Source organism: Zonotrichia leucophrys, chromosome 17 (genome assembly GCF_028769735.1).
Source record: "Zonotrichia leucophrys gambelii isolate GWCS_2022_RI chromosome 17, RI_Zleu_2.0, whole genome shotgun sequence".
NCBI lineage: Eukaryota > Metazoa > Chordata > Aves > Passeriformes > Passerellidae > Zonotrichia > Zonotrichia leucophrys.
The window spans coordinates 4,731,077-4,744,816 of NC_088186.1; the positions used below are offsets into that span (position 1 = coordinate 4,731,077).

At 53.2% G+C, this 13,740-nt stretch overlaps 2 protein-coding genes across 3 annotated transcripts in view; one reads left to right on the forward strand and one right to left on the reverse strand.

Moving 5' to 3' along the window:
• Positions 1 to 687: 687 nt before the first annotated feature.
• On the forward strand, positions 688 to 3,876 carry QRFP (pyroglutamylated RFamide peptide). The gene is made up of 2 exons (XM_064727697.1): positions 688 to 753; positions 1,399 to 3,876. Exon 2 carries the CDS (start codon positions 1,399 to 1,401, stop codon positions 1,759 to 1,761), a length of 363 nt encoding a protein of 120 aa, XP_064583767.1. The 5' UTR covers positions 688 to 753; the 3' UTR covers positions 1,762 to 3,876.
• Positions 3,877 to 6,709: 2,833 nt separating this feature from the next.
• ABL1 (ABL proto-oncogene 1, non-receptor tyrosine kinase) overlaps positions 6,710 to 13,740 on the reverse strand; it is an 84,176-nt gene continuing 77,145 nt past the window's right edge. For both annotated transcript variants that reach the window (XM_064727539.1, XM_064727540.1), the window contains exons 9-11: positions 13,228 to 13,317; positions 12,731 to 12,895; positions 6,710 to 10,393 (exon numbers count right to left, since the gene is read on the reverse strand). In XM_064727539.1, the coding sequence (XP_064583609.1) occupies positions 8,694 to 10,393; positions 12,731 to 12,895; positions 13,228 to 13,317 (1,955 nt within the window). In that variant the 3' untranslated portion in view covers positions 6,710 to 8,693. The remainder of the gene's footprint in view (positions 10,394 to 12,730; positions 12,896 to 13,227; positions 13,318 to 13,740) is intronic.

The following is a 13,740-nucleotide window of genomic DNA, read 5'->3' on the forward strand; positions in this document are numbered from 1 at the left end:
CCAAAATCACTGCACAACAAGAGCTGGGGACACCCAGGGGGCTGAGGAGGCTCCCCAGGGCTCCAGCCCAAACCAAGGCCCTGCAGGACATTGGGGTGGCCTTGGGGCTGGGATGGTGGCAGTGTCTGTGCCACGGGGACCTGCTTGCATGGACAGAGCACCCAGCCATGCCCCAGTCCCTCCCTGCTGCCCACTCCAATTCCACTGCCAGGACACACCTGGAGGGGACAGCAGGGTGCCTTGGGGACCGTGTTCCAGCACTGGGGCCGTGTGTGCTGACCAGGGAGGGTGGGAGCACTCGGTCATGTCCATGTGGGGCCAGGCCTGGGCGGGTTTGGGGTCTCCAGTGGTGCCCGTGCACACAAACAGCTGGGTGGGACCCCCAAGAGCTGCACACAGGACACACCACCCAGATGATGGGGGACAGATGAGAGCCTGCATCCCTGCAGCACCCCTGACAGCTGCCAGGGACACAGGGCCGGCTCCCAGCTGCTCTCCAGATGAGGCAGCAGACAGCAGCAGCGCGTTAATGAGCGGCGTGGCTGTGTTCCCATTGTGGCAGCTCCACCAACCCCTGTCCCCTCCGTCCCCGAGGGTCCCACCCTCCTCTCCCCGTGGCCACACGCCCAGGGGTGACCTGGCAATCAGCGCCCGTGGCTATTTAATGGCCCAAGGTGGGTCCTGCCCATCCGGACACAGGGAGGACAGAGAGGTGCCAGGGGAGGCAGCACTGGGCAGAACCGAGGGGCAGAGGTAAGTGACTGGTGCCCCTGTGTCTGTCTGTCTGTCTGTCCTTGCCTTACACCCCTGCCTCAATGGGCAGCACAGCCAGGGAGCAGTGAAAGGCTGGGGGAAACAGCTGGGGACCCACCCTTGGATCCCAGGACGGGACTCAGAAATTTGGATCCCTGATGGGAAACAGGGAGCAAAAAGGGAGAGAGCAGAACAGAGGGAAGGTGCAAAAAAGGTAGGGGTGAAACCGAAGTGAAACCTGCGGGCTAAGGAGTGTTGGGAAGAGCAGGCACGGGCTTGAGTGCACCTGGGTCTGGTGCAGGAGTGAGAAACAAACTCCTTGGGCAAGGGTGGAGCAGACAGCCTGGCCCACAGCACCTGCAGCAGCTTTTAAGGCACTATCCCCAGATTAATAATAATAATAATAATAATAGTAGTAGTAGTAGTAGTAGTAGTAATACCACCTGTTTCCTCTTTCTGGGAAGAGGAAGGGAAGGCAGGGGGGCGCTCGGACTCTCTCTGGGGCTGGGCGCTGCTGCAGGAGGAGCAGCGAGTGCTCGGGGGGTTCTAGCAGGGCTGGTTTGGGGGGCTGCAGCAGGCATGGGGAACAGCCCAGGGCATCCCCTGCTCCCCTGACATTGCCTCCCCTCCCTGTGCTTCCCCCAGATGAGAGCACCCTACTCGCTGTCCTGCCTGTTCCTGCTGAGCCTGGGCGCCTGCTTCCCCCCGGGCGAGCGCTGGGAGCCGGCCCAGCCCGGGGAAGGGGCTCTGCTGGGTCCCGGCTGGCACACGGAGGGCCGGGGTCCCGGCTGGAGGGCAGCCCCGAAGCGGCGGAGGAGCGAGGAGGAGCGGGACGCGCTGCTGAGCCTCGCCCGGGAGCTGCTCGGGACGCGGCCGGGCCGGAGCGGCGGCCCCGAGGCGCTGCCCGCGGGAGGGGAGAAGCGCAGCGGAGCCCTGGGCAACCTGGCGGAGGAACTCACCGGCTACAACAGGAAAAAAGGGGGCTTCACCTTCCGCTTCGGGAGATGAGAGCGTGGACTGCATTCCCCACCTCCTGCGGGTCACCCCGTCCCGTCCTTCCCCTCCATCTCACCTGGGTTTGCGTGGAAAAAAAGGATATTGGGTTTTGCTGCTGGGGGTCACCTCGTCCTGTCATTCCCCTCCATCTCACCTGGGTTTGCATGGAAAAAAAGGATATTTGGTGGTGTTGCTGCTGGGGGTACCTTGGGAAGGGGGGATGCTGCTTTTGCCCCACTCCCAGCTCAGCTCTAGATCTCCCATCCCTCTTCCCGACCCATGCAATGGAAGAAGAGGAGGGTGGCTGGAGGAGAAATTACCAAATCCTTTCCCTGACCACATAGAGCTTCTGCTGGGACACAGGGAAAGGGGCTGGTGCTGGGTCTCCAGTGCTGGCAGAGAGCAGGGTGGCACAGGGGCATGGGCAGAGCAGGGGCGGCACAATGGGACAGGCAGTGCCAGCAGGGGTGGCACAATGGGACGGGCAGTGCCAGCAGGGCCAGGCAGCAGGGCTGGAGGGTTTACAGCAGGATGCTGTGGTGCTGACAGTCCCCAGGGACTGTTTGTAGTCCAGGTCCAACCATCAGGGAGGAGAGGGTCCCTCAGAGCTCTCCACCGAGCTGCTGCTCTCCCGCCTATTAAGGGAAAGTCCCTCCGGCAGCAAATTCTGCTTAGTGTCAAGATGCCTCTCGCACGAGGCAGCTCCTGCCTGCAAAACCAGGGCAGAGCAGCAGGGTTCGAGAGAATCTTGTCCTTAGCAACCCCTGGAGTGAGCACAGAACCCTGCCCTGGCACCACCAGCCCTGGCACAGCCCCACAGCCCTGCCCGTGCCCCACACTCCTCGCCAGGGTGAGATTGTGATGCCTGACCTTCGATGTTCTTGTCACCACTCAGCTCCTCGGTCAGCCTGGCCCTTCCCAAAGCCTTCCTGGCCTCCTCACCATCTAACCCAGCTGGAGCTACTGCAGAAGGACTGAAACAAGAACTTCTGACCACTGAGAGGTGCTCAGTGTCACTGGTGCTCCAGCCACCATCAGTGCAGCTTTGGGGACCATTAGCCCCAAAAGCCACCACAGGAGGAGCCCCAGCCACTGCCTTCCCCTCTTTTGGGCAGATTTAGCTGTGCCAATCCCGGTGTTTTCTCTGTGCCTGCCAGAGATAGCAGCAATCAGAGCTCTAACTACCTGCTGCAGGCACTAACAGCAACTCACACACTGAGCCACGGCTGATATTTCATTGCAGGCACAGAAATGAGCCTGGAGATGATTTGCAAGCGCTGAATTGCACCCTCAAAAATCAGAGACCGTGGCAGGACTTGGTTGGGGGAGTAAAAAGATTTAAAAAAAAAAAAAAAACCTAAATCAGGCTGCAAGAGGTGCATTGTAATATCCATCAGGCAGACAGAGCACTTAATGCAGTGCTGCGTGAGCCCCTATGGCAGCAGAGCAGCGGCTGGGGCTGAATGGAGGGGGAACAATCGTGAGGCAGCAGGAGCAGGGAGCAGTGGAGGCACAGGACAGGCTCACCCAGGTCTGAGGGACACGGACAGTGCCGGGTTTGCCCTCAGGTGAGGATGGTGATGGCTGTGAAGGTGAGGATGGTTTGCCCTCAGGTGAGGATGGTGATGCCTGTGAAGGTGAGGATGGTTTGCCCTCAGGTGAGGATGGTGATGACTGTGAAGGTGAGGATGGTTTGCCCTCAAGTGAGGATGGTGATGGCTGTGAAGGTGAGGACGGGCATTCCCTCTCCTGCAGCCCCGAGCATCTCGCACTGGGGAGCACAGCAGGGCCACCCAGGGCACTGAGCCCGCACAGAGCCGCAGCCCAGGCACCCCAAACCCATCCCCATCCCTGCATCCCTCCCATCCCTGCATCCCTCCCAGTCCCGCCCCGGTTTGGATCGGGACGGCGGCGCCGCCTCACGCAGCGCAGACGGAGCTGTATCGATGTTTCCATGGCAACCACTTCCCCCTGCCCCTCTCCCTTTTGAGTGTTCAAACCATCAATAAACACGCACTGATCAATTTTACCCTGCGCTGGAGCCGGGGGAGGGAGGCAAGGGAGGAAGGGGAAGAGTTCTGGTGTAACTCAGGGTTAGTGAGGGCTGGTAAATCCCCGGCTTTGCTGTGATGGATCTTTGCAGGGGAAAGCGGCACTGACTGCTGCGGGAAGGGAAAGGGAACCTGCTGGGCAATGCTGTGGCTGCGGGGATGCCTGGGCTCCTGCACTCCAGTCCCGGAGAGGAACAGGCTCAGAACAGCCTCATAAAAGCTCTCACATAACGAGGCTTTGATTGATGTGCAATAACCTCTGTAGAACTCACTGAAAATTGGAGCACTTACCTGGCAGGTGGGATGAGGTTGGGCTCAGCCCTCACGCCTCAGGGCTCCTTGATGGGCGGCTAGGTGCCAGCAGGGCATTGCCATCACCCTCCTCACAGCTCCTGCCAGGCTGTGCCATGGGGCAGGTGAGGGGCCATGGCATCCCTGAACTGCCCTGAGCACACCTGGAGGTGCCTGGGAAGAGGCAGCATTCCAGGCTCTGGGTTACTGCTCCTTGGTGATTATTGCTGGAGAGGGAGGTAAAAGTGAATGGAAAACAACTGCCTGGAGCCTGGGGGTGTAGCTGGGAGGGAGGAGGGGGGAACATGCCAGGAACGACCCCTGAGGGGCTGAATGCCCACCCTGCACACTGCACACATCATCTCCCACAGGAAGCTGCACCCCTGGCCAGATCCTCTCCTCCTGAGGGACACCCAGACCCTGAACATCCCTGAGAGGTGGAGAGCTCAGAACTCACCCACCCACAGGGAGCTGCATCAAACAGGCCCTGTATTCCTCTGCAGGAGGGCAGAGACAGCCCTGCAGGCATTGCCAGCACAGCTGGGACTGCCCATGAAGTGCCCCCTTAACCTTCCCTGCCTTCACAGCCCTTGGCCCTCCCCTGGCCTCTGCTCCACTCCCATGGGCTGCCCCTCACTGCTCCCCCAGCCCTGGCAGAGCTGCAAACACACACACAACAGGAACAGCAAATCTCAAACACAAAGGATGCTCTGCAGAGAAGAGCCTGGGTTAACTGCAGCCCAGGGACTCTGGGTATCATAACTGGGCCATGCAGGCTGCAGGAGCACAGGTGGGAGCTTCACAGCAGAGTAGATGCCAGGACAAACACAGAACCCTCAACAAGGGGGTGAATGCAGCACAGCCTGGTTTGCAGGTCAGCTTTCTGCTGAGCTGGATCTGCCAGGAGAACAGCCCTGAGCCCAGGCTCAGCACTGACATAACTGAGGGCTGTCCTCACCCACAGCTTTAGGGGCACTGGCACTGCCAGGGCACCAGGACTGATCAGGAATTGATCTGGAGCATCATTTCCAGCAGCCCACCCAGGCCAGGTCTCACCCTTGGCCAAGGAGTGTCCCACTCTGCTGCCAGCTGCTTTTAGTGCACAGGTGATGACAGGAACCCTCTCCTCAGAGCTGACACTGTGCTCAGGTCCCTTTTCCTCTATTTCCATTTGTGGAGGGATGAATGTCAGCCAAGGGAAGAGGCTGTGGCTGTCCCTGACCATTCTGGGGGACAGGCACACCTGGAAACACCACTGGCCCAGCCAGCCTACCATAAAAACATGGGATTTGCAAGAAAGAGTGAGCATAAATCAGACATTTTACATCTCGTGACAAGCAACTTCCCAACAAAAAGCAAGACGACATTAAATGAAAACTTAAAAGAGCGAACATTGTAATTTCAAAGACACGAAAACCAAAACAAAACCACAAACACAGCTATTTTTCCCCCAGAGCACTCTCACTTTCAAGCTCAATAGCCTTGAAAATTGGAGCAATCAAACTGTTAAATGCATCGATCTGTTAAATCAACTCCTACTGTACTCAGCTAAATTTAGCCTTTAATCCCCCCTCTCTCACTCCCAACACCAAAGATCCAGGGGCTTTCCCCAGCCAGGCCAAGCAGCCTCTGCCTTCCCACGACACCACAGAGCAGTCCCTAAGCCAGCAGGGATGGAAATCACCAGCAGGGACAGCATTTGGGGCAGGTGAAGCTTCCCCATCAGCCCAAAGCTACTCACCATAGACAAGTTTGGACACCAACCTTGGCCAGGGTGTTGGTCACAATCCCACCCACAACTCCCTGAGTGCTGCAGACCCCTCTGTTGTGCCTCTGCCTGGCCAAGCGCCGGCCAATAATTTTGTTTATATTCACCAGTGCATCCTCCTGCTTCTCCATCACCTTCTTCAGCCTCACCAGCAGCCCAAGGTTTCCCCTCAGCCTTGCTCCCCTTCAGCCAGGACCCACAGATTTCACCAGGCACTTACTAAAGGGATTAGAAATGCAGAGAACTGGGTTACAGCCCTAAAACACCACTGTGGAACTGTGGGACACCACACACTGTCACCTGCCCTTGTTTTCCTCTCATCCTTTTTTAGTCTTGAGCATCTTCAATAATCAAAGCAAAGGCTGATTTTAGAGGCTGCTCAGTGCCTGGAAATGTCCCTCCCCCGAGGTTTGCTAGAAAGGCTGAAGGGAAACAGAAAATAAGAATGGGCAAGAAATGAGGGAGGGAACTGCATGAGGAGAGAAACTCATGGGTCATTTCAGAGCAGAGGAGGAGGAGGAGGAAAACACATCAGCAGCTGAATTATACAGAATACAAACCATTAACAGAAGAAAAGTTTAGTCAAATCTCTGATATAAATCTCCTTGAAGACAACAGCAAAGTCTCGGATTTAGAAGAGGTGATGACACAGTCTTACTCTGCGTATCTCTTTTCTCTCCTGGCTTTTCAGAGCCAGATCAAAGAACATGGGAAGGGGCTGCTGGCCTGGCTCTGCCCACCCCACTGTGCTGAAGGGTCACAGTGAACCCAAACAACAAACTCCTGATTTTGGATGATTCTAAGGGGAGTCAGCTGGGTTGGAAAACCCTCACTTACAGACAAACACCAGTTTTCCTCAACATTGATTTATTTTTAAATATACTACGCAAGAGAGACTGGAATAAAAAACAAATCAAAAAAATGGAAATAGAGAAAGAGAGAAGAACTGGAAGTCATGTACAGAAACAATCTGTACTGGACTAAATTAAAGGGGAAACGGCCCCCTTAAGTATCACAGAGATGAAGGACAGAGCTATTTACACACTGTAAAAAAGACAAGTCTACAAAAGTGTGTAATAACGAGATACAAATGTATAATATAGTGGCACAATATGTTATCAAAGTAAAAACAGTACCTCCAGGAAAGAGACAATTCAAGGGTTGGGGTTTTTCTTACATTTTTAAAGGCAGCCTGTGGCAGAAGTGTGTATTTTCTTTTGAACATTTGTCACATGTTAAGTCATGGCTGTTTGTGAGGGTGAGAAGTGGCATGAACACACACGAGTGAACTACTAGAAATCATATACAAAACAAACAGTTCCAAAGAGAACAGCATAAAATACAATTGAAGGCAATTAGTGTTTAAGATACACAAGAGGGGTCACGAGTTACAGGGGAACAGAAAATGGGAAATGTGTTTTTTCTCATGTTTGGAACTGTTAAGAGGAGTTAAATTGCACTGTTAATAGCCCTAAACCTTGTTCTTTCACTATTGTCACCAGTCACAATTAGCTCCCAGCATTAATTGGGAAGGTCACAGGACCTTGGCAAGGAAGGCCTGGAGTCCTGCTGACAGCATGTTGTTTTCATGGCAGTTTTCTGGGGAGATGCACCCAGAAAAGGATCTCAGATCTGCAGTCTCACAGATCCTTGTTTGATGCTGGATGGAACCAGGCTGGCATGAGGGTGGGAATGCTTTCAACCCCAGAGCACTGGAGCTCCTGCCAGGGGGTTCCAGTGGCACAGAAAGGGAGACACCGCAGCCCCCCAAAGCTCTGCAGGAGTGCAGGGGCCAGGCTCCATCTCCCTTCACTAAACAAACAGCTGGAAATTCAATGGAGGCACAGCCCAGCAGCTCTCACCCACTGCGAGGTGCAGGCTCAGCCAGAACAGCAGCTGGAGGCACAGCTGGATGGGGACGGCTCACCCTGAGCCATCTCCTCCCTCTGCCACCCAGAGCTGCTCAAGCTCTGTGACCCCACCCCAAAGACCAGCCCTGTTAGTGTCAGCCATCACCAGTGCCACATCCTCCTCCTGGCCTTCTCCAGGCCTGCTCTGCTGCCCAGGGAGGGCCACAAACAGGCTCCAGGGCTGGGACACCAGCGGGTGCTGCCTCCAACACTGTGAGCCCAAGCAATCCACTGGAGCTCAACAACACTGAGAAACCACTGAAAACACAGAAACCAAGGGGAGCAGGTGCAATCAGAGGAAGAATTTGGGCAATCATCACTTGTAGCATTATGTCATTGAAAAAAACCTTACATTAATAATTTTCCCCCCTTCCCTCCCAAGCACCAAATCTGTTGCATTAGGGTCAGGTAAATGTCAGACTTGGGCCAGGACCATGTGCTGGGCAAACTCTCCCAAAAAATGCAATGGGTATATTGCAATCCAAACACTCATCCTCATGTACAGGGGGGCAGAGGAGGGGACAAAAATGCAGTACAAAGTCCTCCTGAGGAGGATGTCATCTCAGTGTCCAACAGTCTGGTTTCAGTCTCAACAGTCTGTCCAGAACAATAAAATATTAATAAAAAGGCATGGTGTGACATCAGCATTTAGACTTGTAGTCCACAAGGCAAGAACTCCACAGATAAGACGATTACAAGTATATGAAACACAGGGAATGTGGGTTCAGAGGGTGGGAAGTGCCTCCTGAACACAGCCCTGCCCTTTGGAGCTGGGGTGTCCATTCACAGTCTGCATCCTTGGCACAGCCCTAACCCCAACACCCCTCTCCTTTGTCAGTCCACACCTTACTCTCTCCACAGCTGGCTTTGGCCCATTGTGATTGATTGATTGATTCATGGTTTGTTTTCCAGCCTGGTTTCTTGCTACCTCTGGACGATGTCGCTGATTTCTTTCACGGAGCTGAGCAGTTTGCTGAAGTCCTGGGTGGCGGCGGGGCCGCCGCCAGCGCTCGCGGGGCAGATCTGCAGCTCCCTCAGGTTGTTCTCCAGCTTATTGATGGCCTCCCGAAAGGCAAATTTGTTCCTCATCTGCTGGATGGAGTCCACGTAGCTCACGCAGAAGGTGTAGAGGTTCTTGCCAGCCTCCAGGACGGCGCTGTGGCTGGCCATCTGCTCAGAGTTCTTGCTGATGGCGAGCCGCAGCGCCTCGGTGCTCTCCAGCACCACCCCTTTGGTGATGGTGCCGCTGGCAATCCTCTCCGGGGGCTGCCGGGTCTTCCTCAGCGAGACCCTGGTGGATATGAGGGGGATGAAGGCTGTGGATGACGGCTGGTCCCCGCCTGGGGCAGAGGGGATGGATGAGGAGGAGGCAGCTGGGGTTGCTGTGCTCAGCAGCAGCTTTGTAGAGGATTGTGGCTTTGGTACAGAGGGGATCCCCAGCTTTTTCACACCTTCCCCTGACTGGTTTGGCTTGACAGCATCACTGCCTGCAGCCTCTCCAACCTGAGTCAACTGTTTGGATTTCGGCCCAGACACCACATCTGCTGCTGCTTCATGGCTGGGACTGTGAGAAACCTTCCCAGGCTTGGCAATGGAGGATGAAGACAGTGGGAGAGGAGGGGCTGGTTTCAGCTTCGATAACTTCCCTTTGTCCTTCCCTGCCGACTCCGAGGGCTGCTTGAGCCTCCTCAGGCGTGGCTCCTCAGAGGAGGCTTTGCTGGCCCCCACGAACCCAGCAGGGTTGGGTTTGGCAGCAGAACCTTGGTCCATCATCACAGTGGTACCTAAGGCACTGGATTTGACTCCATCATCCTTGTGGAGCCCGCTGGAGGAAGGAGGGGCTGCAGGCTGCCTACGGCCAAGTTTTGGTGTCAGGGTGGGAGGGCTGGAGCCAGGGCTGGACTCTGCATCTTTGAACACATCATCAGCAGTCTCTTCATTCTTCTTAAGCAGCCGTGGAGGAGGGGTGACTGTTCCCCTGACAGCAATTTCAGCCTTGGTCTCGTTCGCCCGTTTCCGAGGCAGCGCCGGCTTCTCACTCTTGTGCCCCCCGAAAGTGGAGGAATCAAACTGGCGTCCCGTGGACTGCAGATCCCGAGGCAGTGTCACAGATTTCCACTCTGTGTCCTTGGCTCCATGGGGCACACAGGAGGCTGAGCAGGACCTCAAGAAACGCTTGCTGGAGTTGGAACTGCTCTCCTCCTCAGCAGCCACCCCTCGGCTGCTGCTCATCGTGCTGGACTTCTTCCGTAGGTGGGGAGATAAGAACCCAGAGTTGCCAGCCACGACCCCGTTGGTGACACCAGCCCCATTGCTGGGGCTCTGGAACTTGGAGGGCTCAGCTGTGTCTGCAGAGGGGGCAATGAAAGCTCCATTCCCAGCATCCCTGCACTCCTCCTCCCCGCCCGCCCTGCGCTCCGAGTGTCCGTCCATCTCCCTGAAGGAGCTGCTCCTTTTTGGAGGGGTGGGGGCAGTTTTCTTCTTCTTCTTGATCAGGGCACTGAAGAGGTTGTGCTTTTTGTCTTTTGGGAGCAGCCGCTCATCTTCATTCAAACTGCTCTCCAGGGCCACCCTCTCCTTCCGTGGGAGCAAGGGGGAAACAGCAGGTTCATGATCCAGGAGGTCTGCAAGGGAAAAGGGAAGTTTTCTCAGCATTGCTCAAAGAGCCAGAATAAACTATTTTCCTACAGGATCCAACCAGTGCAGCACCTCCAAAAGCTGCAGGTTCTCTAAACAGACACAATTTCAGAGCAGAAATAAATCAAGTGCAGCCAAACTCAAGCCTAGACTGAACATGGTCCATGATTCTGCATCCATTCATTCCTGAGGTGGCTGCCAAACTACTTTCCCTGTGGGGGTTTCTGACTGGAAGAGTGACATACAAACACAACATGTTTGTGTTCAGATTCCCCTCCTCACATCTGGAGATTTGTCTAAACTTCACACTGTGAAGAAGATAAATAGGAAGAAGCCTTTGCTTTAGTCCCTGTGCAATTGCTGTCTTTTGAATCGCTGACCCTCTGAATTAATAAGGCACCTCCATAACCCACCTCCATCCCCAGGCTCCTCGTTCATTTTCCTGATGTCATCCTTTGTGGGGAATGGAAAGGACTGTTTCATGAGCAGAAATGGAGATCAAGCTATGACACTTCAGGTCGTAGCACAGGGAAGATGCTCAGCTTTGTACAGCAACAGAGAAAAGGGGCAGTGCCAGCCTCCTCCAGCAGCGCTGCTGCAGAGGGAAGCCAGGGGGTGACCCTCTCTCCACTTACAAGCAGTACTTAAAAATGAATAATGGTTTATAATAAATTCATAGAGAGTCCTGAAGGTCTCTGTGCTTGACTGACAGAGGGGCTCGTTCCCAGGCCAGGCACTCCAATGGCATTCTAATCCAAAGCAGGAATGCCTGCAGGGCAGCATATACATTTACAGCTTGACTAGGCAGCAAGAAGGGAGATGAAGCAGAGTCATAAGGAAGGATGTTTCTTAGTCACAAACTGGTGATCATCATGCTATGGGTAGGATTTTGGCTGAGGAATGGATTTTGGTTGAGGGGAGAGAATTTGAAAAGAAAATATTTGTGTAGTTTGAGAGGGCAACATGTTTTGCCCAAGAACACTGCAGTTCCACCATTCCCATGGGATTCAGGGGGACAGGGACAGCCAGAAGAGCCAGATCATGGCCCTACTGAGTACAGACACAGTAGAGGTGCAGAAATCCAGAGAAAACTAGCAGCTAGCACTAAGGATCAGCTTCCAGCTGCTGGACTTGCTATGGAAACACTGACAATTGGAAGGGAAACTGCAATAAAACTTTATTGTGAAAAAATTTCTTCCACAGTAAAGAATGAAATGATTCCCAGCATAATGTTAAAATCGTATTATGCCTGCTGTACTTTAATTTCTCAAAGCTCTCAAGTATTTAAATGAAATTATTTTAACTTCAAAAGCTTGTAATAATAGGCAATTATATTTCCTATATATGGTAAATAACCTTCCTGCCTGAGTCACTGATACTTTCTTTTTTCATCATTTAAAATCCCCTTTTTCCCTCCCCTCTGCCCAGATGTACTTTGGTTACTGACACACGTACCACTGGGTGAATCTGACATTACACAAAAGAGGTCAGTCTCATGAATGGTCAGAAGAGGCAGCCTCAACAGGAGCTGCAAAAAACCCCACTGCATTTCATTTTACATTCTTGTTTTTCCCACATAGAGCTAGACACAAATCTCCTGTACTCATTCAGCCTTTTACCACTGCTTTTATTACCTTGGAATGGAAGGTAAGTGCCTGAAAAAACTGATTGGAAGTTTAATTTTATGGAAGAGTCTGTAAATACCTCTTTGTCCCTCGCTGAAATTATATTTGGTGCCTGCCAAGAGTAATACACTTCTGTGCTGCAAGCACAAATCTGGTAGGATGGAACAGTGAAGAAACCTCCCTTATGGGGCTTGCTAAACCCAAGCTATCACCCTGCTTTAAATTATGCAGTGTGGTAGTGTAAAGTGGCTTGAACACAGCAGATTACCCAGCACTCAGATGCAGTGGGAGATCCCACTGATAGCTCCTGCCAGGGAATGGGAAGAGGATATGATCAGAGAGCTCTGTGCTCAGGCTCTGGTCTTTGGGGAGCTGCAGGCAACAGCCATTAAGTTAAAAGAACTCCAAGGGCTTCTCTAAGCAACAGCAGGGAGATCACCAGTCCCTCAGCCAGTTAAGGATTCACACTCCCAGCTGCTGTGTGTATCTGGCTCCAGAATTAACAGCCCACCTTGGCAAAAACTAATAAAAGGAGCTCTGGACCCAGGACGGCAAACTCAGCAGCCTGTCACCCAGAAACACAGCGAGATGGCACCTGTGATTAGGCACAGCTTTGCCTACGTGAGGGCCTGGAGCTAGATGTGCATTTTGTTTCCCCCTGTATTTCCTGAAGGAATAATGACTTTAATTAAAACCTACCACACTCCCCCTGGCCTCGAGCATGAGCAGTCTCCAAGCCCTCGTTGGCATCTTTGCTTTCTGCAGCTCTCCTCGATGTTCGCGTTTTGGTTGGCAACTCTGGGGCTTGCAGGAAATTGCTCACTACACTCCTCATGCCCTTCTTTCCCAGCTCCTTCTCCACCTCTGCAAGGCACAGAAGAAAAACAATATCTGCAATCAACTGGAGATAAAAAACTATTGCTCTGTTTGGAATTAATAGCACAAAAGAAAAGTGAACAACACAAAACCGGGGTTCCTTGGGGTAGTTCAGCCATTTAGACCTTTAAAATGAGATGGTTGCCCAGAAAAAATACCCATGTAAACAAATAACTGCTTTCCACATCATTTACACCAGGTAGTAGAACACAGGACTGAGTTTCACAGCAAAGCAATCTATGAATAACAGCAGAGTTAAGGATGCAGTCAGCCCTGACCTCACCCCTGGTACTGCTGGTCCAGCAGGGACCCAGACCTACCATCAGATATGCTGGACTCCTGAAACATCGTTTCAAAGGCCTGATGGATCTCAGCAAAGGATGGTCTATCAGAAGGACTCCACTGCCAGCCTGAAAAAAAGCACAGCACCACTCAAATCTTCCCTCCAGCAGCAGACACTCACTCAGTACCCTGCACCAACAGGAGCCAGAAATCACAGTTCCCTTCCAATACACTGAGATAAAATACTGACATGAAAATGTGATTTACAGAGTGCTGAGTGTCTGCAACCACTTTGGCTCAGTGACAGCTGCAGACACCCAGCACTCCCTAAATCAGGTTTTGGTGTCAGTGTGTGACAGTAGGTGCTGAGCACTGCTGGGGAAAGTGCAGGGCACTGAGTCACGTACCAAAAGGCCACAGTGAAGAGTCACAGTCTGTCCTGCAAGAAGCCAAATGAAGCTCCTGCTTCATCCTTGGAGCACAAGCTTTTCTTTAAGTTGTCAGGAAAAAGGAGACAAAGGAAGCATTGAGATCCACAACAAATCTCCTCT

Bases quoted from the DNA above. Each gene is read 5' to 3' on its own strand.
- QRFP (XM_064727697.1), top strand. From the start codon at position 1,399: ATGAGAGCACCCTACTCGCTGTCCTGCCTGTTCCTGCTGAGCCTGGGC.